This window comes from Ornithodoros turicata, chromosome 3 (assembly GCF_037126465.1).
Source record: "Ornithodoros turicata isolate Travis chromosome 3, ASM3712646v1, whole genome shotgun sequence".
NCBI classification, from domain to species: Eukaryota; Metazoa; Arthropoda; class Arachnida; order Ixodida; family Argasidae; genus Ornithodoros; species Ornithodoros turicata.
In genome coordinates, this window is record NC_088203.1 from 45,435,049 (window position 1) to 45,458,083 (window position 23,035).

A 23,035-nucleotide genomic window follows, 5' to 3' on the forward strand; every position below is an offset into this window, starting at 1 on the left:
CATTGGCGTGCCTTTGTGCTTGTATTTCGAGAAATTTGTTCCCCAGAAAGTATCGTCCTTTTCGAAAGTGTTCATGTCAGGCATGAAAGGCGAACCTGTCTTCTACGGTTCTTTTCGGTGAACTGTAGTATGTCCCAGCTTTTTTTATTTGTCTTTCTTTGTCTTTTTTTATACGACCAAAGAAGTAACGGCTGCTGAGTGTGCGTTCCAAAGCGGTTGCGTCTTGGTCCCTCACGATGACAACATTATTGGCTGGTGGTTCAGTGATGCAGATGTCGATTCCAGTTTCGTGCTCCCTGGTTCGATCTAAGGGTCATGCCTTTCTTCTTTTCTATGAAGAGAGTTTTGAGATTACGGCAAGGCAAGAGCCCCACAGTTTTCTTCCTGGACGGCCTATTGTTAGGTACTATGACATAACATGACTAGTATGTGAAAGGTAGACCACTTTTCACTGCACCCGAACCTACTACATCGTTATAGGAAGTCCCTGCTTTGCAGAATGCCAAGGTGTTAACAGCGTGGGGTCGAAATTCTTGTGTCTCTTTTTAAATTTTATTTGTTCATCCTTAACAATGTGCTTTTGTTCGCATCCACAAGGGTTCCCATGCATTTTAATCAAACAGTCATGTCAAGTCATGCACGTCCCACGGAGACTGCGGGTTAAGCATCACAGTGCTTCCGACAGGTGAGAAAACTTGTACTTGCATCCGTGTTTTTGTTTACCGCTTCTCGCGTATTACAAACTGTCTTCATATGGGACTGCGAGGACTGTCGTTGCTTGCTAGTTGAAGTCTCTTATTTCACGTTATCAATAACAAGCGCATAAAAGCAGTTTTAGCAAACCGTTTGTAAGGTTATCATGCTTGCCTCTGCCAATCTGCAGTTATGTAAGACTCAGAATCTTATCCACTGATTGGTTCATGCAAGCCGCGTTATGAACGGCTTGGTAAAATTGTCTATCATGAAGAAACAAGGAAGTCACTAAAAAGTTAGCCAGCGGCAGGACTCGAACCCACTTGTTCTGGATTACCGGTCCAGGAAGTCATTGGAGAGGCGTGTTAGCTTAGCTCAATTGGTAAAGCCCTGGACCGCAATCCAGAATATGTGGGTTCGAGTCCTGCAGCTGGCTAGCCTTTTCAGTGACTTCTTTGTTTTTTCATTCATTTTTGTTAGGCACTTGAGGCTTTGCATGTATTCGTCCCTTCTATGTGTTCCAGTGGTAGAAGTGCAAGGGTGCAGGCGAGCTGGTACATTGTGAAAACGACGATAAAAAACCAGAGACACGGAACAGAAAAAGACAACACGACACATGTGTTCCAGCCTGAGAACGTCAATTTCCACTGTCTATCATGTTCTCAATAAAGCGAATTAGACGCCCGCAAAAATTCCAGAAGAATGGCGGTTATCTGCGGGTACACTTGGTGCGATGAAAGGAAACTTTGACATGACGTCCGTTGCTCCCTACCATCTTATCACCACAGTTTGCGATTGCAACTTCCTTCCATTTTCGTGGTTTCTCGGGCTTCTTTGAGCAGAGTTTACCCAACACCTCAAAGTTAAGGAGAAGGCCAGCGCTCTGCGTCACACAGGAAGGCCCGATGTTACTATTGTTGATGCTGCTATGAAGTAAATGAAAGAGCGAACGAGAAGAAAGCTCGAAGCAGATAGCAAAGCTTGACAGGCCTCCATAGGTGACGTAAGCGCGCAGGCCCGACGCTATCTAGGAGGTGTTGGTTTACCAATCACTTTTTCTGTTGAACGTGACTCTGCTGCCACATATAGATGTTCTGAAAATAAGCACTCTTCCGCTTGTTTGTTTGTTTATTTTTATTTTTTAGGGGAGGGTTTTGGTAACCGACGAACTCTCGATAGTGGCGGGTAGAGACTATATGATACAGTGATAACGGAGTAACGAGGTGCAAGTAACAACGTGAACAGCAGTTACTGAATTCGTCTTCGTAGCTTATAGAGCATAATTTTCTGTCATCATAATGTAGGGTAATTTCTGAGGTTTTCCTCCGACGCTGTCACACATACACCGACAGTTCTCTTAAAAGTCGCCCCCGGACGCACATTTCTCATCGTCGATGGCATCCCCATTCCCCAGAGAGAGAACAAAAATAGATATTGACCAGCCTTACGAGTGCCAATGATCTCGTAGTAGCAGCAGTACAGCAAAGAAAAGCTTTGTAAAAGTTATCAGAGCTGATTCATCACGTTTTCGCTCTGTGTTAGGCAACTGCTGCTGATATCCAAGCTCCGCGCACGATACCCATGATGTACAGATTTCCTTTCTCGTCTGCCCACGCCTCTTTCCATCTTCCTTCCTCCTCACCTCATACTTTTCTTTCAAGTTGGCTTTCTTACATGTTCTTCTGCTATCAGGCAGAACCTGCATTAACGGAGGTGTCCCTGAATTCTGGTCATGCCGGCCCTGGTCGATGTGCAAGTGGCCGAAACGGCAATCAGACGGCAGAAATCGTGACGGGGCTAAGTGAGCGCGCCGTTGTGTTTTGTTTTGGTACTTTGACATTGCACACGAGTCCGAACCCGTTGTTTGATGTCCGAATGCATGAGAGGTCAGGCGTATCTTGTGTCAATGAGTGTTTGGGCTGCTCGCATGCCCGGGTGAGATATGCCGTAGAAGTGGTCGAGAATAGGACGACGAAACGTGAATGGGACGAAGGGTCAAGGCTCTTCGAACCCTGTGAGGTGTCGACAGGAGTAGCTTCTTCGTCGATTTTAATTCGATCAGACATCTTCGATTTTGAGGTTAGATGTAGATGTCCGGCGGTAAGTGGAAAGTTCATCGTCAGAAAACTGCGCGGTCTCCACGACGTGCAGAGAGAGAATGTCAGAGGAGTTTGCAGAGGTTGTTATGGAGTTGACTGTATAGAGGGCATCAGCCACAGGCTTGTTGGCTCCGCTCTTGTGCTCAATATCAGTTGTAAATTGAAAGCCAACGTATTTCGCATGGAGTAGATGCGGTACCGGGGGACGAGAAGGTATACCTGAAGGGCTTATGGTCCGTGTACATGGTGAATGCGCCACCCTCTAGGAAATGTCGAAAATGCTTGACGGCGAGGAAAATGCACACGCTCGCGTGTCGTACCGTGTGTCGGAGATATCCGGCACATGCCAAAGGAACCCCAGGTGGTCCAAATTATCCGCAGTCTTACCCTGCGGCACGTACAACATGTCGCCACACTGCGTAGATAAACCTTACGTGTAAAATCGCGGTACCATTATTATTTCGTCTCGGTATTTTTAAAAGATAGAATCGCTTTGAACGAGGATTGGCTCCCGCTCGGCCAACTCTCTTTTGCCCAGAAGCGCCTAATTAAGTTATTAGCTGATGAATTTTAAGAGTTATTCACAAAGTGGTTACATATATACTCACTTTGAGAGAACGTGCGCCCACCTGGCCCACCTGCAAAAACGGCACCTACGCTGCTCTCGTAGATTTTTAATAAAAAGTCTAGGAAGTATAAGGTAAGGTCACGTATAAGGCCGTCGCCATGCCAGTACTGGACAGCTGTTTCGGCCTTCTTGGGCCTCATCAGCAGTACGCAGGCAGGCAACGTTTGAGCGGATGGCGTCAGAAAATCACGTGGCACGTGATGCCTCCCGTCAGGGTGTCGTAAGACACCTCTGAAAGCCGAGTGCAAAGCCAGTCAAGTGTATAAGGGGGAAAATTAGCAGGTGCTCTTTGGCTGCACGTATACCATATGTTTGTAAGTCAAACGTCGCCATGCCAGTACTGGACAGCTGTTTCTGCTTTCTTGGGCCTCATCAGCAGTACGCAGGCAGGCAACGTTTGAGCGGATGGCGTCAGAAGGTCACGTAACATGTGATGCCTCCCGTCAGGGTGTCGTAAGACACCTCTGAAAGCCCAGTGCAAAGCCAGTCAAGTGTATAAGGGGGAAAATTAGCAGGTGCTCTTTGGCTGCACGTATACCATATGTTTGTAAGTCAAACGTCGCCATGCCAGTACTGGACAGCTGTTTCTGCTTTCTTGGGCCTCATCAGCAGTACGCAGGCAGGCAACGTTTGAGCGGATGGCGTCAGAAGGTCACGTAACATGTGATGCCTCCCGTCAGGGTGTCGTAAGACACCTCTGAAAGCCGAGTGCAAAGCCAGTCAAGTGTATAAGGGGGAAAATTAGCAGGTGCTCTTTGGCTGCACGTATACCATATGTTTGTAAGTCAAACGTCGCCATGCCAGTACTGGACAGCTGTTTCTGCCTTCTTGGGCCTCATCAGCAGTACGCAGGCAGGCAACGTTTGAGCGGATGGCGTCAGAAGGTCACGTAACATGTGATGCCTCCCGTCAGGGTGTCGTAAGACACCTCTGAAAGCCCAGTGCAAAGCCAGTCAAGTGTATAAGGGAAAACAAATTAGCAAGTGCTCTTTGGCTGCACGTATAGCATATGTTTGTAAGTCAAACGTCGCCATGCCAGTACTGGACAGCTGTTTCGGCCTTCTTGGGCCTCATCAGCAGTACGGAGGCAGGCAACGTTTGAGGGGATGGCGTCAGAAAATCACGTGAGACGTGATGCCTCCCGTCAGGGTGTCGTAAGACACCTCTGAAAGCCCAGTGCAAAGCCAGTCAAGTGTATAAGGGGGGAAAATTAGGAGGTGCTCTTTGGCTGCACGTACATCATATGTTTGTAAGTCAAACGTCGCCATGCCAGTACTGGACAGGTGTTTCGGCCTTCTTGGGCCTCATCAGCAGTACGCACGCAGGCAACGTTTGAGCGAATGGCGTCAGAAGGTCACGTGAGTAGTGGTATATATAACATCTGGTAACAATGGGCCGCTCAGGTTACATGCGACACGCACATACACGATAAGATATCTCAGAAAACAATGGAAATCATGTATCGATAGTGTTTGATAGGCCCCGGGATGCACATTTAATGCCATTAAATGTCATCGGATGTTATTGCTTTTTATTAAATGTCATTTGCGTATTATTACATGTAATAACACGCAAATGGCATTTAATAACAAGCAATAACATCCGATGACATTTAATGGCATTTTTCCGGTCGGGTTGACGTCACGATCAGTCCGACACCTAGGTTGGTTCCGCGTCAAAGCTCCAGGTAGTTTTGGTTTCGGTTCCCACCAAGCGCCCTCTAGTTTTCAAGCTTTGGCCGTCTGTAGTTTCGGTTTCGGTTTTAAATAAATGGACGCCAAGCTTGCTCCACGGTTGCTCCACGGGTCGCTCCACGGGTAGTTCTGATTTCAGTTTCAAATCCCTAGGTGTTGAACGGTTGCCAGATGCCCTCTGGTTTCAAGCTTTTGACCGTCTCTAATTTCGGTTTCAAACCACAGCAACGCTAGTTTCGCTGTGACAACGTCAACGCATTTTCTGGTGATATAAATTAAGAGTACACGTAGAAATTTCATAAAAAAAACATGGTTGACCAGTTCTATGTGAACCTGCTCTCAAATGCGTCTTTGGATGTGTTTTCCGACAACACAATGAGCAAGTTCCGAGTAAAGCTAGCCTATCCACAGAAGTTGGAGGGTAGGTGGGAGGCCGCTTTAACAGAAATCAACATCCCATTTGCGATTAAAAATGTCACTGACACAGTGAATAGTATATTGGAAACGACATTCCTTGGTTCTACGATTGAAGCAACAGAGAAGGTCAAGTTCAACGCTAATGAAAACGTTCTCTTGCCTTTGAGACAATTTTTAGGAAAGCATTTGCAGTATAAGGCAAGAATTATACGTGGTAGCGGTCATTATGAGATACGACTTCCTCTGAACTATGGATTGGAAATTAGCGCAACTCTTGCCGCTAAGCTTGGCATGGCTGAAAAGATAATCGGCTGTGGAGAGTTGGACAGAGGGTCACCCGTGAAGCTACTCAAATACCAGGTTGATACGGAAGAAACAATTAACATAGTTACCTATCATTCACGAACGGTAAAGTATGAAGTTCCAGAAGGCTACTACGAATCGGGGAAGGACCTCGTTAATTCCATTAACCATGCCTATCGAACAAAGCTTCATTTGTTGCAAGATGCTCGTCTCCTCGTGTGTAACCCATACAACGGAATTTGTCACCTGGAACGCATGAACGATGGCTATGTGACCTTTCATCCTTATTTGGCTTTGATGTTGGGCTTCGGAAAGAGGACAACTTTCTCAAGTTATGCAGTCGCCGAACGAAACGTGTGTCTATTCCCTGCTCAAAACTATATTTTCATATACTGCGATGTCATCGAGAACGAATTTGTGGGTGACGTGACAGCACCACTTCTTCGATCGATACCGTTCAGAGTCCAGGGTAGGAATGATGTGATGTCTTATTTATTCACAAACTTCTACTATAAATATGTATTTGCGAAGGGATTGACAACCATTCAAATCGAGTTGGCAAACGAGATAGGTGATTTCATTCCATTCATTTCTGGCTCTGGACGTGTCGGGTTGACGATCCACCTACGCAAATGTATATAACAAACCCACCATGTTGCATAGCACATTTTGGTGCAAGAAAGCGAGAGCATCTACCACACTATTCTGCTCCAGAACTTTATCAGATTGGAGGAGGCATATTTGGTGACGTATTGAGGGGTTTCTTGCCCATACTGATCAAGAAGGTAGCACCATACGTTGGAAGAAGGCTCCTTGATATTGGAAGACATATAGCCGAGGAAGTCCAGCAAGGAGCATCATTTCGAGAAGCCTTCAAGAAAGGAGTAGACCGCACTCGTGACGAGTTACTTCAGAGACTCACAGGAAAAGAAAGAAAACGCAAGGCCGGTAAAAAAGCTCGACCTGCGGAGAAGCGGAGGAAATCTGACTTCTTTACTTGACAGAAAAAAAAAGTCTATTGCAGTAGTGCATAACGATTCCTGTCTGTGTACTACAAACCAGCTGGAACTCTTCTCTCTTCCACCTACAAACTTTGCTTTGGAGAAGTCTGAATACGTCGAGTTTTTCCCAGTATCTGCTCCGACATCAAGCGGAGTGATCGAGTACAATGTTGCGGGACTCGGTGCGGGCTTCTTTGATCTTCAATCCAGCTTTTTGCATATTCAGTGCATGATCATTCGAAAGAACGGAGATAGTGCGGTAACTACAACAAGAACCTGATGCAGTCATACCTGTCCAAGCGTTTGGTTCATCGTTGTTTCAACACGTACATATCTACCTGAATTCAACCTTTGTTTCGAGTTTCGAACATTATGGTTACCGTTCCTACCTGGACATCATTACGAATGCCAACAATGTAACTCAGACACACACCCTTTCAGCGATGTTATACGAGCCAGTCCCTTTAGGTACGAGTGAGGTATATGCTCCCACATCTGATTCAAAAGGAGTTTTCGCTCGTTACAAGCGAACCAAAGGATCGGCACTGTGTGACATGTACAGCCCAATCTTCAGCGACATATTGTAACGGCCGGTAGATGAAGATGAAGATGAAGTGCATGTCACGCGCAACCATTCTCATGCATTAAATCATTACCATCCTGACGCTGTGCCTCTCGCAACATTTGGTGGAGGTGCTGGCTCGCCCCGACCGACCTGCTGCTGCCTTGGCCATCGACACCCCAGCCCCGACCTGCCGAACAGACCAAAGACGACCTGACCTGACCAGAAGTCCCCAGCCCCGTTGAGAGCCGACGCCCGTGACAGCAGCACCCAGTGATGGCTCAGCTGCCGCCCTTGGACCACCGACCTTCCAGCGAGCGGCACAGCGTCACCATCAGCGTCACCTCAACCGCATTTTTCACCGTTCGTCCACGTCGACTCGCGAGCTGTGGTGCCCGGGGGGTCACCACTTCAAGGAGGGGAAGTAATGTAACGGCCGGTAGATGAAGATGAAGTGCATGTCACGCGCAACCATTCTCATGCGTTAAATCATTACCATCCTGACGCTGCGCCTCTCGCAACAATATGACAACAACAGAAGCTCATTCTTAACGGAACTGACAGAGTTGTGCTACGTCAAGCGTCGGATGATTTTCGTCTATTGCAAGCTGATGGTTCAACAGAAAAGCACGCTGTGGAATTTTCACGTATCGTGCTCTACCTCCGACGTGTTCAGTTATCGCCGAGTATACTTGTTGGTATAGAACGGAGACTTCAAACAACACCTGCACTATACCTTCTCCGAGGACTGGAAATTAAGTACAGAGCCCTAACCAATCTCAGGTGATATTTGACGACTTGTACAGCGAGCGAGTTCCCTCCAAGTTAACAGTATTGATGGTCAGGAGCGATGCCTACCAAGGTAGCAGACCACGAAACCCATTCAAGCTTGCGAACTTCAAACTAAAACGAGCAGTACTGGATGTTGGTGGACAACAGTACACGAATGAATTCGACTTCCAACGAGACATCTATTCCAAAGCCTATATACACCTGTTTCGCAAACTAAAACGCAAGGATATACCAATAGCTCCAGCTGCGTATGCAAAAGAGACACTTATGCTTTATTACCATCTGACTCCAGATGCAGAAGTGAATGCCCTTTGTCCTGTTGTTCAAGCCAACGTTCGTCTGACCCTAAAGTTTGCTGCCAATCTCACAGAAGCAGTTACGGTGTTGTTTGTATCCGAAACACCTCGTGTGCTAGATATCAACAAAGACAGACGAGTGAAATTTGTCTGAAGAATAAACATGGAGGAGTGGCAGTTCTATGCGGTATTCAGTAGACATTACTGCACCAGAGAACTGTTTCGGGGAACCTTTGCATGCAATGAAATCGCAAGACAAGTGTAATGTTCTACACGGGAGACACCTTGCCTCCAGCCTCGAACACGGGAACGTTAACCTTATGGTTTTCCTCGCAACCTCCTCTTCGTCTTCTGCCCACTACAACAAGAAGCCAGACCCGGCATTTATATGATTAACAGAGCTCCAAGGAGCAGTAACGGTGAACACTGGACCATGACATATGTTTCCGGTGACAATGTGGTTACGGATTTTGATAGTTACGGCATTCATCCCGTCTACAAAGAATTCTACCAATTCATTCATCCTACCAGGTCATTTTACTATAACAAGAAAAGACTTCAGGGCTACGGATCAGCTACATGTGGCCTCTATTGCCTGTATGTAGGCAGCATGCTGGCTTGTGGATTCTCGCTCCAAGAGTGCACTCAGAGATTTTCGTCAACAAACTTCACACTGAACGACAAGCTGATACCCGTCCATGTACGCAAGCAATTCCCAAGAAAGACAGACAACATGTCATGTTGCAGTGTACTTTGACACAATGAAATGGTATTTACTTTCATGTCGTTACAGGCACAATCTTATATAAAAACAACAACAGAATTACAACAACAGCAGCCAGCTAGGGCAACATATGCATAAAAACTGTCTACTTCTTTCCATTGGATGCGTACCCAAAGGGTAGCGTGTGGATACCATCCTCACAAATGAAACGCTTTGTGTCTAGGGGATTTAAAGCTACTTTCACACAAGTAACAAGTAACACATACACTTTTATTGATATTTTCCTTGCGCACAATGAGGTTCTGACAAACTTTGTACACTTCGCCAAGCTTAAGAGAGTCTATGTACATTGAATAATGCAACTTCTGGGCTTCACATTGTTTCACCCCCTTAGCACGATTGTATCATTTTTTACTATGGAGGTCTAGTGCGTAGAGCTTTGGTTTCAGGCAACAGAACCCTAGGATGTGGTCGTGGGGCATTTCGTTCTTAAATTTTCCTAGCACCATCTTGTTTTTCGTAGAATACAGCGAGTCATCACAAGAATGACCAGATGTATCAAGGTGGGTATCGGCGAGCTCCGCAAGGGCCTTCTCATCGCTCAGCATCACGATATAAGAATCTGTGTCCATATACAAGAGCCTTGTGTCCGGGGCTACCCGAAGCAAGTTGTTATAATAAAAGTCATACATCATGACTTTAGACAGCTCGAGAATAGTGAACCCCAGATACAGAGGCTGTCGCATACGGAGTATCGATTGAGCGAACTGAAACAAGACTACGTTAGAGCTTAGAGCCCTGAATTGCTTGAGGTTCGGTTTACGCAAGAATCTCAACACTTGCTTCTTGGAAGTTGCCAAGCGGCAGTCGACGAACTTTCGTACATTCATACACATTTTCCCATATACGGAGTTAATTAAACACTTGTACAGGTTACGTTCGAAGGTATTGGTTGCCTGCTTGCGTAGCTCGTGATGGAAGTCAACATAGGATCTCAGGAATGGTTTTTGTTTGAACCTGAGCACCCGGTGAATTTTCTCGAGCTGGAGACCCAACTGTAGGTACAACTTTAGACTGCGATAATGAAGAAAATACTTCTTCTTGTCAAGCAATGTAAGGAGTAATTTCGGTTCTGTATCATGCTGTGGGAGGTTAAATTTTTTCATCAGGTCTTTCTGATAATCTGAGAGCAACTCATACGGAACGCTAATGTGTTCGGGCGCGATCGGTAAATCTCTATGTCGTTCGTGGAGCTCATGTACGTAGGCCAGGTCTACCTCTAAAAAATAACCGACGTCTGCATAATCTGCAACAAGGGTTACATCTAAACCCGCAACCTCTTCGGGTGACAACCATTCAAAGCCTCCGAATGGGAGTGGTTCACGCATCACTGTGCCATAGAGCAGTGTTTCCCAAACTTTTGGCGGTGACGGACCCCCGGAAGCGATGAGAACCAATTCACGGACCCCCCCACACACACACCGTCACACCCAGTGCATAACCAGCAACCTCGTCAGCTGCTGCGTGCTTTCGATACTACTTCAGAAGCGATTCCGGACTGGTTTCTTCTTCTTGTTTGTATGTGTATGACGCAGCAAACGCACATTGCGGAACTTTTCTATCAGAAATTACAAGCTAGCCGTTGAAGCATGCTTGCAGCAATTTTGGAAGTTCTGGGTGCTTGGAAATCGGGCAGCTTGTACGAGCGCGTGTTTGTGGGGACGAAAATCCTCACTGAAATGTGAGAGACGGTCGCGGACCCCCACGAACACTTTCGCCGACCCCCAGGGGTCCGCGGACCACACTTTGGGAAACACTGCCATAGAGTCCATTTATGTCCATGTAGTGAATTATGGTCTTTGGTTTTTCGGGATCGTTCTGCTCTGTCCCTGGGACATTTGCAGTGGCCATTCGCGTTGAACACTGGGTCATACCACCACGCAGACCCCGATCAATTAACAGATAGGCATCGGGATCGTGGATTAAATCCAGATTAATCAGACTCATTTTTAGTGCGCAAGACATGCTTAGTCCTGGGAGTGACACGAAATGAAGTGGTTCAATTTTGTGTGTCTCCAACGCCCATATTCGGAAGTTTTGAAACACGTCTGCCAGAAGCAGTGCGTCCGTCAGAAGGTACAAATCCGCGTACTCGCCCAGGCTCTTCAGTTGAAATTTTTCAAACACGTTTTGCGCATGGTGGTAATCTTCCTCGCTCACTTCTGATCCGTTCAGTTGGTTAAAGAACTGGTCACGTGATGGCAAACAGGGATCGTCGTAACGTTCAAAAGAGGTAACGTAACAGAACACCCCATTACGTACAACCAACTTGAAGTATTCCTCCTCTGCGAAAAACTGACGCAGACACCTGAAGTTCGATTCACCTTTGTCGCATAGATTTTTCGTCAATGTGTCCAGACTAGCATTGAGGAAGCTTAACGAGTGTATGAAGCGGAACACACCAATGTCTATAGCCTTAAACTTTTGACAACAGGAAGCTATCACTCTGATGTCTGTCTTCCGAAGCAGGCGCAGATGAGCTACTGTGAATCCGAGGTCATAATTGGCATTATGCGCAATTATGGGCACTTTACGTGGTATTCGCAGTTTCAGATTACATCCCTGACACAACGATTGGCGAAATTCTCCACTTACGTGATCATGGTCTCGCACTCTGCTTCTTAGTGAATGGTTCTTTACAGATGTTACAGTGAGTGGCTTCAGAATGTTCGAGTTCGTCTCCTGGTGTCATTTGCAAGGGCACAGTCTCGTGCAACATCGCATACAGCTCATCATGCAAATTACACAACAGTTCCATGAAAACGGAAACGCAGTCTGCACCACGGTAAATGTGTTTCTTCAAGACGTACGAATCGCACGAGCGTACGACGAGGAGACAGAAGGATGAAGGCATGTGTTCCTCGTAGACAATCCTGCCTCCCGAACACGGTGATAGTACACTCTCAAAGTCGTATACACAGTAGAAGGGAACTTCCGATATCAAATGCTCTCCGGCAAACGACAATGTCTCACCCTTCTTTGGAAAAATAGTCTTGGACACTTTTTGTTGCTTACACTTTAGTAGATGATCGGCAAGTACACCCGGGGTGGTCAAACCCATCGTACAGCGTTTGCAGTCAAAATAACCAGGTGGTGTGAACAAAGCATTGAAATTAGTAATGAGTACAAAATGGAAGTCAATTAGCAGTAGGTCGACATGCTTCTTGCACTGGTCATCGACAACCTTAACCGGGTAAACATATTTTTCGTCTTTGTCATAACCGTACACGTTAATGCTCACATCGTTCTGCTTCTCAAACGAAGACGACCGAAGAAGCACATGAAGAATGCAGGCGTGAATTCGAAATAAGAAAAATCCCGATCCTTGCATTTCAAGCTTTTCTAAATTGTTGGTCACTTCAGTGCCTACTTCAATGACAGCACGTTCTACGTCTTGTTCCGACCACAGCGTATGCACACTCGAAGGAATAAACTGAGTGACAAATATGATCTCACCATCAGGCGTATGTCGACGGAGTTCCGCCTTCAGCAAAACATAAAAGCGTAACGGAAATCCGAAATGTCGAAGTACACTGGCAAGGTAGCGTCCGTTTTCATGAAAGAATGTGCTGACATCCTGCCCGTTGTCGTCTCTGTCATGTAGATGAAGCTCATAGCGGTTGGTATAGTTGCGGAGCGTACAGAGTGTCTCACAAAATGGGATACAGGGTGTTGCAAGGTTATGAACGTTAGCCAGATGGATTTGAAGTCCTAGCGCTGTTGTGTAGTGCTGCCGATCGGCCGGAGGACAAAGGTGGCATGTCACCATTTCTTTTTCCTTTTTTACTCGGATTGACCGAACACGATATCTGGCGAAAGAAGACGTTTCCCGTCTTTTCCAACTCGCTCTTTCTTCTCCACCCAGAGTCCGCTCGTGTTCCTCATGTCTTCGATGTCTTGAGTGCTTAGTTTATGAAACCGAGCAGGAAGGAACACCTTTACGTGCTCGCGATCCTTCATAGTTTTTATGTAGACTGCCTCGCCATACCTTGTTTCAATTTTGTTAACATCGACCACATCATACTTGATGTTTTAAGGAATTGTCGCCATTTTTTGAAACTCTCCACATTTCTTTAGCTTGTCAAGTTTATGCAAGATCCACGAAGACACTGAAGACTTGTACACTGATGCAATGATGATGATGATGATCCTTCGGGTAGGTTGGACTGGCTGAAAACAAAAGGAGCACATGTTAGAACACTGCAAACTATTTCATCATTCTGAACACCATACCTCCTCACAAGGAGGTTCGGGAGTGAAGGAGCTGAGCGTCAGACAGTTCTTATATAAGAAGTTGCCAGCATGGCAACCTTGAGCAGTCTTTTCTTTTCTTTTTACATCGTCAACTCTGCAGTCGAAATTACCTTTGCAGTCTGCTTCTTTTTCCTGCACTTTGCAAGCACGGACTTGTTTATCTAACGAAACTTATCTTGACCAGACTTCATTCCCTTGAACGAAATGACAGTGATAGCACCTTTTAGGTTCGTGACGCCTGCCTCGGTGTCAATTTCAGGGGCTAGTCAAAGCGGGAAATCCACCTTCGTGGCACGACTAATTAAAGACAGAGCTGTCCTCTTTAACAAACCGTTCAAGCAAATATGGTATATCTATCTTTATAAGCAGCCGGTATTCGATACCCTTCCTGAAGTAAATTTCAGTCAAGACATGGGACAAATGCAACATGGCAAAAAACGTTATGCTGCCTTCGAGAACTCAATTCCAGAAACAAAATTTATTTTGCAGGTAAATGTGGCCAATCACATATGATCCGTAGCGTGCTTCCTCCAGCAAAATATGATTATTGAAACACCTAGAGTGTGTGGTTCACATTTGTTCCAACGCCAGGGTCCCTCACTCTGGGTCAATATCATCATACCGCAAGTAACTTTTATCAATTTCTAATGTTTTGATTTCTTGTTCTCGTGCTAATAAATTTGATTTCTTGACATCACCACACATCCTTCTCCCTCGTTATTTTTTCTTTCTTTTTACCAGTCGCAAGACGCGCTTCTCCGACATACAGCATACAATGAGAAAAGACTACGTAATAGCTTTTTAGGATTGTCGTGTAAGTGCATGCTGCTCGGTCATGTAACAAAGTATTCAAATAGGACGAGTAATATTGTCATTGCTACGTGAACTGCCATAGGCATGATACATGGTCATTGTGAACCATGCTGATTTGAAGTCTCTAGAGGCAGCTGAATATCTAGTTTCTCTATGTATATACATATACCTTTATTCGAACATGCCGTTGACAACAAAGAACATTTCTGTCAATTCTACCTTGATCTACTTCGATGCGGCTTGCTACAGTAGCATTCTTGTTTCTGGAATGAGTATAAAAAATAATTCAAAAAGCAAGTGCGAACATTGAGCACACACTGCCAGGTCAGAGACAATCAAGAGCAATGTCATATGTCTCATTACAGAAAGTATAGTGTCTTGTGAGCAGCCTCTGTATTTCCCCAATGAGATGAAATAAATTCCCAGACACACCGTGACTCACGTCAGTATTGTATTCATACTAAGATATGACATACTCTTTTCTCATCTAAACATCTGCATGAGGGGCATCACGAGCACTCTTTTTGAGGACCGTATGACACAAAATTTTAACAAGAGAAATTTTTACGGATGCAGATTTCTCACATGACATTTTATTTCTTGTGTACCAGAAAAATCTCAGACATTAGCTCGAACTAAGAGGGTTTCCAGAGAGAAAACTTGCATTTCATGAAACAAGAAGCAACTTATGCAATTTCATGCATTGGTCCTGTCCCACTGAGCCTCGGTACTGACTCCACAGTCTGTGTATTTACAAGTGATGCCCAGAACGATACAAAGTGCGGCAAGGACCCTGTAATGCCTCTCATTGCTGTTCTCCCCACCTAGAATGAATGTTGCTTGATACAGACAAAAAGTGTTGAAATTGAGAAATTTGTAACAGTGGTATTGATGTAGCTGTTGGATGCCTTTGCTAATTTTGCTTAGACCTGTGAGATTGTGGTGCCTATGAGGCTGCTGTTGGATTGCCCTAAACAGACCTATGAAGTCGCAGATGAAGAACATCTCAATAGCAATGTTGCCTATGAGGCTGCTGTTGGATTGCTGCATGTAGATCTACGAGATCGCAGAGGAGTAACGTTGCAACAGCAATGGTGCCTATAAGGCTGCTGTTGGATTGCTGCACGTAGACTCAAAGAGGAAGAACGTTGAATTCCCTTTTGGGTGGCAGGACAACGTTGCAATAGTCTTGGTGCCTGCCTGTGAGGCTGCAGTTTGGAGGATGGCTGTGCTTACCCCGTGAGGTGGCAGGACAATGTAGCAACAGCACTCGTGCCTGTGAGGCTGCTGTTGGATATCTGGGCTTGGAACAGCTCCACCGCCTGTGATGTGGCTGTTTAGTTTCCGATGATGCTTAGTGGACAGTGCGATTTCCTTGCTTGTTTCTTCTCGGCATTTCTTCTAAGATTCTTTTTGTATTCCTCGATGGCATTCAGGATTAGAGCACTGCACGGGCCCGGGCCCCCGACCCGGCCCGCGGGCCGGGCCGGGCTTGTTATTGGCTGTGTGCTCCGGGCCGGGCCGAGCCCGGGCCGACAAAATACGCCAGCACCGCGGGCCGGGCCGGGCCGGGCCCGGGCTGTTAAAATACGCCACCACCGTGGGCCGGGCGGGGCCCGGGCCGACAAATATGTTCCCGAGAGTCAGGCCCGGCCGGGCCACGCAGCTAATTCCACACATTGGAGATGCATTAGTTCATATCTTCATGCGCTTGCGTCATTCCTGTGCATAGTTTGCAAAGACAAGCAAAGGGTACTGCATTATGCATATGATTCGACCCTCTAGAACATTCTCCAAGCCACTTTACATTGCTCCTCACATATTTCACAATCACTTTGGCAAAGCTTGGTACGAGGGATAGGGACTGGGAGAAGCAGTTTGTCGACAGCATGCTCTATCTCCGCAAAATCTTGACAGTGTAACGATAACGCCCCGTGCGTTCTGGATTTAATTTGGTCTCGTGCGGTTACGGTGTTAAACCGCCATCACTTGTATGTTTGTCTTCTCTCCTTATAAATTTACTTATAAATTTGTTTGATAATCGCCAGAAACGCGTACCTCGCGGCTGGAAATACTAGGCCGGGATCTACTCGCCGGGTCACCGGGCCGGGCCGGGCCGGGCTCTATTTACTTAGACGCCGGGCTGGGCCGGGCTCTAGTCACTGGGTCACCGGGCCGGGCCGGGCCGGGCTGCATAAAAATATGAAGGTCCGGGCCCGGGTCGGGCCGGGCCATTTTTCGATGCGCCCGGGCCGGGTCGGGCACGGAAAAGTCGGCCCGTGCAGTGCTCTATTCAGGATACGCTCAGGCTCCCTGAGTGGCATGTTCCTTCTCTCACGGGGGTCGACAATTTCTGGCATCATACATTCTGTGTAGAACAGGACAAGCGCAGAATCCATTTTAGGTGCCCATAATTCGTCGTCTCTCTTGGTCCTCTCAACGTGAATGCCCTGCTGGGTGTAAACAATGAAATCATAGAAGGAACGCCCATTAATATGCAGTTGCCCTTGAACCTGATAGTAGAAGTCGCGTCCTTTACACAAGGTTGCTTGGCCCTGGAACTTTCGTGGATTTATTGCTTTTGCTGCGTCTTCGGGTGTCAGGGTTTTCTTTGATATGGGACATTTCACTTCTACAATCACATCTTCCTCCAAAAACCATCAGCAGATGCAGCCAGAAAGCCGTGCTCCAAGTGAACGAACAGGCCGCACTTTTGCACAGTGCATTTTCCGTTCGGTTTCGTACGGTCTTATGGCAACGTCCTTGTTTTGCTTCCCGTACTCTGTAGCTGCTGTAGAAAATTGCATAGGATACAAAATTTGTCTGACCAGGTTACCGCTCAGAGTGATGCTTCGTCGCTTGCAGACTTTACCAAGGTTGGAAGATGTCAACCGATTTCTGCGCTCTTGTGCCCATGCTATATTTGCTGCTTGACCTTTAGTGCGGACTTCAATGTTTTCTCTCTCTTGGACTCCTACAAGCTGGCTGGATAGCAGTTCTGATACCTTCTGTTCATACTGCTCTGGTGGCATATCTGGGTCTTGGCACCTCTCCCCATAGTGTGCATCAGAGGTGGGATTCCCCGTACTGTAAGTCTAGTGCTGCACCATAACACCTGTGCTGCTGTGAGCCCCTTTGGCCCCTATTTACTTGCTTTCCACCAGAAAATTTAGCAACCAAAGATATGAAATTTTCAGCAAGGTTGCTCGTGTCATTAGTGATAAGGCGAGATGCCTTGTCTGCAATTATGTTACTAGGAGAAAGAAGCTTTGTCTGGAAGTCATGAAGCAAACCTGTGTAAACATCACTTCATTTCGATCCATCGCAGAAGTATTCCTTGCACTTTTCATGGAAGCCGTATACATGCTTCGGATCATTTATAAGGTCTGCATCAAGCTCTTTGGTCAGCTCGTGGTGAAATGCCATCCTTTCGTTGTAGGCGCCACTGAAGCTTGAAAGCTGCCGTGCGTAGTGAGAGACTGCTTTTCGTGCACCATTAGATATCCGCTTGAGTCGTGGAACAGTGAGAAGTTTCTTGTGTTCCGAATTCTCTTCCCGCAGCTCGAACAGCCTGCCTGTGTAGTTTCTCACAACGTGATTTGCTCACTCGTTCTTCTGCACCAAATACCCATATGACACATTGGACATGACTTGGTGGTAGACAGAGGAATCACCATCACCTACAAGTGTCCGGTACTGTAGCCCATGGACTGTCTCACTTACTTGAAATGATATCTGCCTCCATAGCTGTCGATGCCTTGTCCCAGTTCTTGCAGCACTTGTGGGATGGCGTGTCCAGAGATCTTGATTTGTGGACTTCACAGAAGCTACACAACTTATTGCGTACACCGAGGTGCAGTATTTTCTTTGTTCTTGCTCCAATGATCACAGCAACACCAGAGGAGGCTGAATACCTGTGACCATGACTCCTGTGTGACCAGCCCCCATCAACGATCACCCTGATATGGGCTGTTGTGCCATCCTGGCAAATGTCCCCAGCTTCCAGGGCGAGGACTCTCTCTTCCTTTCCGGCAAGAAGGATAGACTCCATGAATATAGCTTCCCACTGCTGTAATGTACAAGAAAGTATCCAGTTGTAAGGTCATAGAAGAGCACCAAAGAACACACTGCAGTACACCTAACGCACAGAAAATGCAATACAGGCCACCACTGTATAATCTGCACTGTGTTTGCACTGCAATTTGCAACTGCTGGGCACAATTTTCTGCAATATCTTGCAATATATTTTTCTATGTCGTCGAACTGGAGCAAAAATAGGCGACAGAATCAAGTAGGTTACCAGAATTGGTTTACGACAATTCAAAAGTAAAATTATTGTTTTGAGAACATGCCTGTTTGGTAATAAATATTATATGCATTTGGGAACTAGTGCATGTTCTACAACATGTATAGTAAAATTGCATGGCATTGCACTTTGTTGGGTGCTGTATAATATGAGAGATCGTTGGATGTACAGTGTACAACAGCATGAGATGTGGTGGTGATAGCAGACCCAATGCAATTGGAGAGAGGATTTGCCTAAAAGCACAAACAGTGTCCAAGACATCACACCATGATTTACCACATCAGATATTTTGGGAAGTGTGTGCAACGCTTCAGGTCTTTCGTTCCACTATTTGAAGCCGCCGCACCTCAGAAGGAATATACTATACATAATGCAAATGTCTATCACGATCACAAAAAGCACATAGGTGACAACACAAATTTTGTAGGACATTTTGAAACAACCAAATCAGCAACAAAATAAAATTTCGTCTGATCTGAAATCTTCCGGGGCAAAGATAATCAAAATAAAATAATATGGCCAACATGTTATAAAAAACAGCCACCGTGCATACAACTCGTCTGCTGTGATCATTTTTACTTTTTCCATGCTCTGTGCAAGTTGGTATTAGCAAGTGTAACTCACCTGGCCCAGTGCATCTCCTCTTCTGAGAAATGCACCTTTGCTCATTTGTGCACTCCTAGCACTGACAAAGACTCCTCAAGGTTTGAGAACCCGGACCCGATACTCATAAAGGCCCAAACAGCAACATTGTTGACACCAATCATCTTTTCATCTGCTTCAACAGGTGTTGGCTCAGGAATAGGATCAGTGGCGATCTTCCTTACTTCTTGGCACCCACTGCATTTGTAAGTGTATACAGACCATAATCCTACTCGTTTTTCCCTTTGGAAGATGAATCTCTCTCCAAACTTATCTGCACAAACATGTTGATGCATTTCACGAATGCTCGCAATAAAATAGCCGCTGAAATTATTCTCCGGCCAGAAATGGCATCTTCCTCCATCCGCACTGAAGTGACGTTCTCCACGAGAGGGTTCGGTAAATTTTGTGGCGCAGAAAATACACTGCATTCAAGCGTTTGCAGAGGGGCGGCAGTGTCAGCTGGCCCGCGATGCTGTTTCTCCAACCCCACATCCACCATGCTGTCGGCATCAACAGACCTCTCTTGTGCAGTGTCTGACGGTCGGTTGTACGATACTGCCTTTTCAGTCTTCAAACTAGCGGAAAAAGACGTGTCGTCTGACCGCGTTATCTCAATCTTGCACAATGTGCGCTGCTTCTGCACGTGGTCCGTTTAGAGAAATCTGATAAGAGATAGCAATGAGCTTACCGCCGAAGATGAAGGCAGTGTAGACGGTAGGACTTACGGCGATATAAGCTCCTTGGCTTTTTGGGATTCTCTCCTTGGAGTCATCGTTTCACTAGCTGTATCCGGGCCAACTAATGATGACGACGATACCAAGGCTACCGACACAAAGCTATCAACGCAAAGGGACGCGTGGTCAACATACATACGCCGAACACGGGCGAACACGCGGTGAAGGCATGAAAACGCCACAGGGCCGAGAGAAACCAGTCCACCGCCGTTTCCGGTTTACAGAGCCATCTCCCACGAACCTCTGGAGTTGCAACCACGAATGTTTGCAAATCATTAGAGTAGGTGGCGGGAGACGGTGTGCAGCAGTTTCGGTTTCTTGGGTAGTCAGCTGGTGTATTCTGGTGCGTCATATCTCAACTGTAAATGTGTCGATGATTGTGAAATTTCTAGAACTTATTGTACGCGCACTTGTATGATGTTCTTCTTGCCTGCCGCGCAATCGCAGGACGGTCAAAAGCGACCAGTTGAAAAAATGCTATTATTCATATTCATCCCGAAGCCATTACAAATTATTATTACCACATGTAAAAAATATCGCCCTTGAGCACCCTTCAAAAAGGACGAAGGAACACGCTGCAAATGGTTCGACAGTGCTACCTTCTTTTGTTTTCGCAATATCTTGCATTGATACACAGCAATTTTCGAGGACATTGCCTTACTCTCAGTCCTGTAGGTCCGCTGTCGAGAGTCCGATCAAAAAGAGGTCTCTTGGCCACCCTAGCCAAAGGAACCAGCTCTCCAATGATGCCAATATCTTAACAAACAAACGCACACATGCGGAGATACACTGCGTGGAAAATGGCCATTTTCACGGGATAAGCAGGACAACGGAGATAAGAGGGAACCTTAACAGCTTGTGAAAACTCACAGCGATCTCGGCGATCCAGCGGCGGCCATTTTTGTTGTGGCACAGGTTTAAGGCCAGTTCGTTTAATGTTTGAAGAAGATATGCACGAAGTGTTTTAAATCAAAGAAAAACATTCGCGGGAAGGTATTGTGGCGCACACCTAAAAATTTTGCAGGTGTTGCAAGCACTGCCACTGTCACTAGTGGCACTTACTTAAGCCGTGTAGCAAGCATGTAGTGAAAGTGACCTTCGCTTGGTTGAGAGCACTTCACGGAAATAACACTAAACTAGCCCGTGTGACAGGGGTATTATACAAATTGAACGAATTGGGTGTCTGAGTTCACACTGAATCTCATCCGAACTGCGGGGAGAATTCATTGAGACCATGCCTTCCATTACCAGCTGGAGAGGTACGCAGCGGGCGTCAGATCTAGAGTCTAGCTTCGTCGGCAATGTGTTGACTTTGTTGAGCCCAAGACCGCGGGTTCGATCCCAGTGGAGGACGGTAGCAATGTGGGAAAGGCAAGCATTGCTTCCAGCACCGTGTGTGGGAGAATTCTACCGCACTTCGAATGAACACAAGGTTGCAATGACCTGCAGTCCTACCCTGCAGCACGCGGAGCACGTAGGCACACAAATAGGCTGGCACACTTATGTGGGAACTTACTCCAATTGTCGCAGTTAACAGACTAATGTTGTGCATTAAAATCTCTTTTTTTGTTGTTTGCACGAAGGCTGCCAGCTGCCAGTCGAGAGCAGATACATAATCGTGCTATCCAAAATGCGCAATTAAGGAATAACTCACGAACTAGATGTTGCCATGACGAAATGCCTGGCGATGAAAACCATCCACTTAGCGTCCTCCTGCCATCGTATACTCAGCAATGAGCTCACAGGTAGTAGGTTCCTCCAATGGGTACAATGATGACGTCACTACTGAATGGGTCAGGTTTGACTACAGGGTAGTCCTACCCCAAAATATCGCGCGACGGAGATTCCCTGAAGAAATTAAAAAAAAAACGCTTTGTTACAAGCTTGCTTGGATCCAGTGCAAACTTGTAAAGCCACCTGTTCTTGTAAATCACATTATTTTAGCCAAGCAGTGCATGGCAGGAAATTTTCATCACTATGTGTGAATGAGACGGAACTTCATTGTCATCGTCTACTAGGTTTCTGTGTCAAAGGCATTGCCATCGTAACTCCGATCAGTAGCACGCGCGGAAAAGACTGCGTCTCAACCATCCCAACAGTACGGTTAATAATCGAGGATTGGATCCCATTTCATCCAGATGACGATGGAGACTGCTTACAGCAATGTAAGTTGACCTTTTTAGGGTGTAGTTCCGTGTCGGGACCACAGGGTTTCTAAAATTAACGGCAACGTTTAGAAGTTAAATATTGCATGGAAGCGAAAGGGCATCACATAGCAAATCGAACAAAAAAGAATTACAAAAGTCCGTGCTCTATAAGAGCTTTGCGCTGTGCTTTATTGAGCACTTCTTTTGAGACGGCTTTGCTTCTCCTAACGGATATGGAGGACGCTATCTTGCGAACGGAAGTGCATTACGGCACTGCCTGCCACCTGTGGGATAAAATGTGAGGTCGTCTGCTATTGAGTAGAGCAGTATCATTGTAGCAACGTGAATGGAAATTTTGTAAACTAGGAGAGAGTATGCGACATATGTATTCAACATTTGAAAAAAAAAAAAAAAAAATTAGAAACAGGACACGTTAGGAAAAGGAGACAGGTTTTAATGCTGAGACAGTAGCAAATCACAGAAATAACAGGGAAACAGGAGCAAGAAGAGAAAGTCTCATTCTTTGACTTAACTGAGGAGGTAGATGAACTTGTGCCAGTAATGCCAAAGGCGAGATAGCATTGAGCCTGATGTGAACGCGAGGTTGATATATAAGAGGATTGTGGTAGCTCTAGAACATGCAGACGCCGAAACTGACCAAGGTTAGGTCAGGAGAACCTTTTATGTATTTCACACGATGGCGAGTAAGTCGGTTCATGTAGAATACGCACCCGTCGAGGCTGACCATGGTAAGGTCAGGAGGACCTTTTGCTTATTTCACACGATCGCGTATGCGTCGGTTCCTGTAGAATATGCACCCATCGAGACTGACCAAGGTTAGGTCAGGAGGACCTTTTACGTATTTCA

The 23,035-nt window shown here is 46.1% G+C and overlaps 1 protein-coding gene across 1 annotated transcript in view; it reads left to right on the forward strand.

Moving 5' to 3' along the window:
* The first annotated feature begins 22,075 nt into the window (after nt 1-22,075).
* LOC135386986 (endoplasmic reticulum aminopeptidase 1-like) overlaps nt 22,076-23,035 on the forward strand; it is a 142,173-nt gene continuing 141,213 nt past the window's right edge. Inside the window, exon 1 of the mRNA XM_064616440.1 lies at nt 22,076-22,186. Within this exon, the coding sequence (XP_064472510.1) occupies nt 22,160-22,186 (27 nt within the window). The 5' untranslated portion in view covers nt 22,076-22,159. The remainder of the gene's footprint in view (nt 22,187-23,035) is intronic.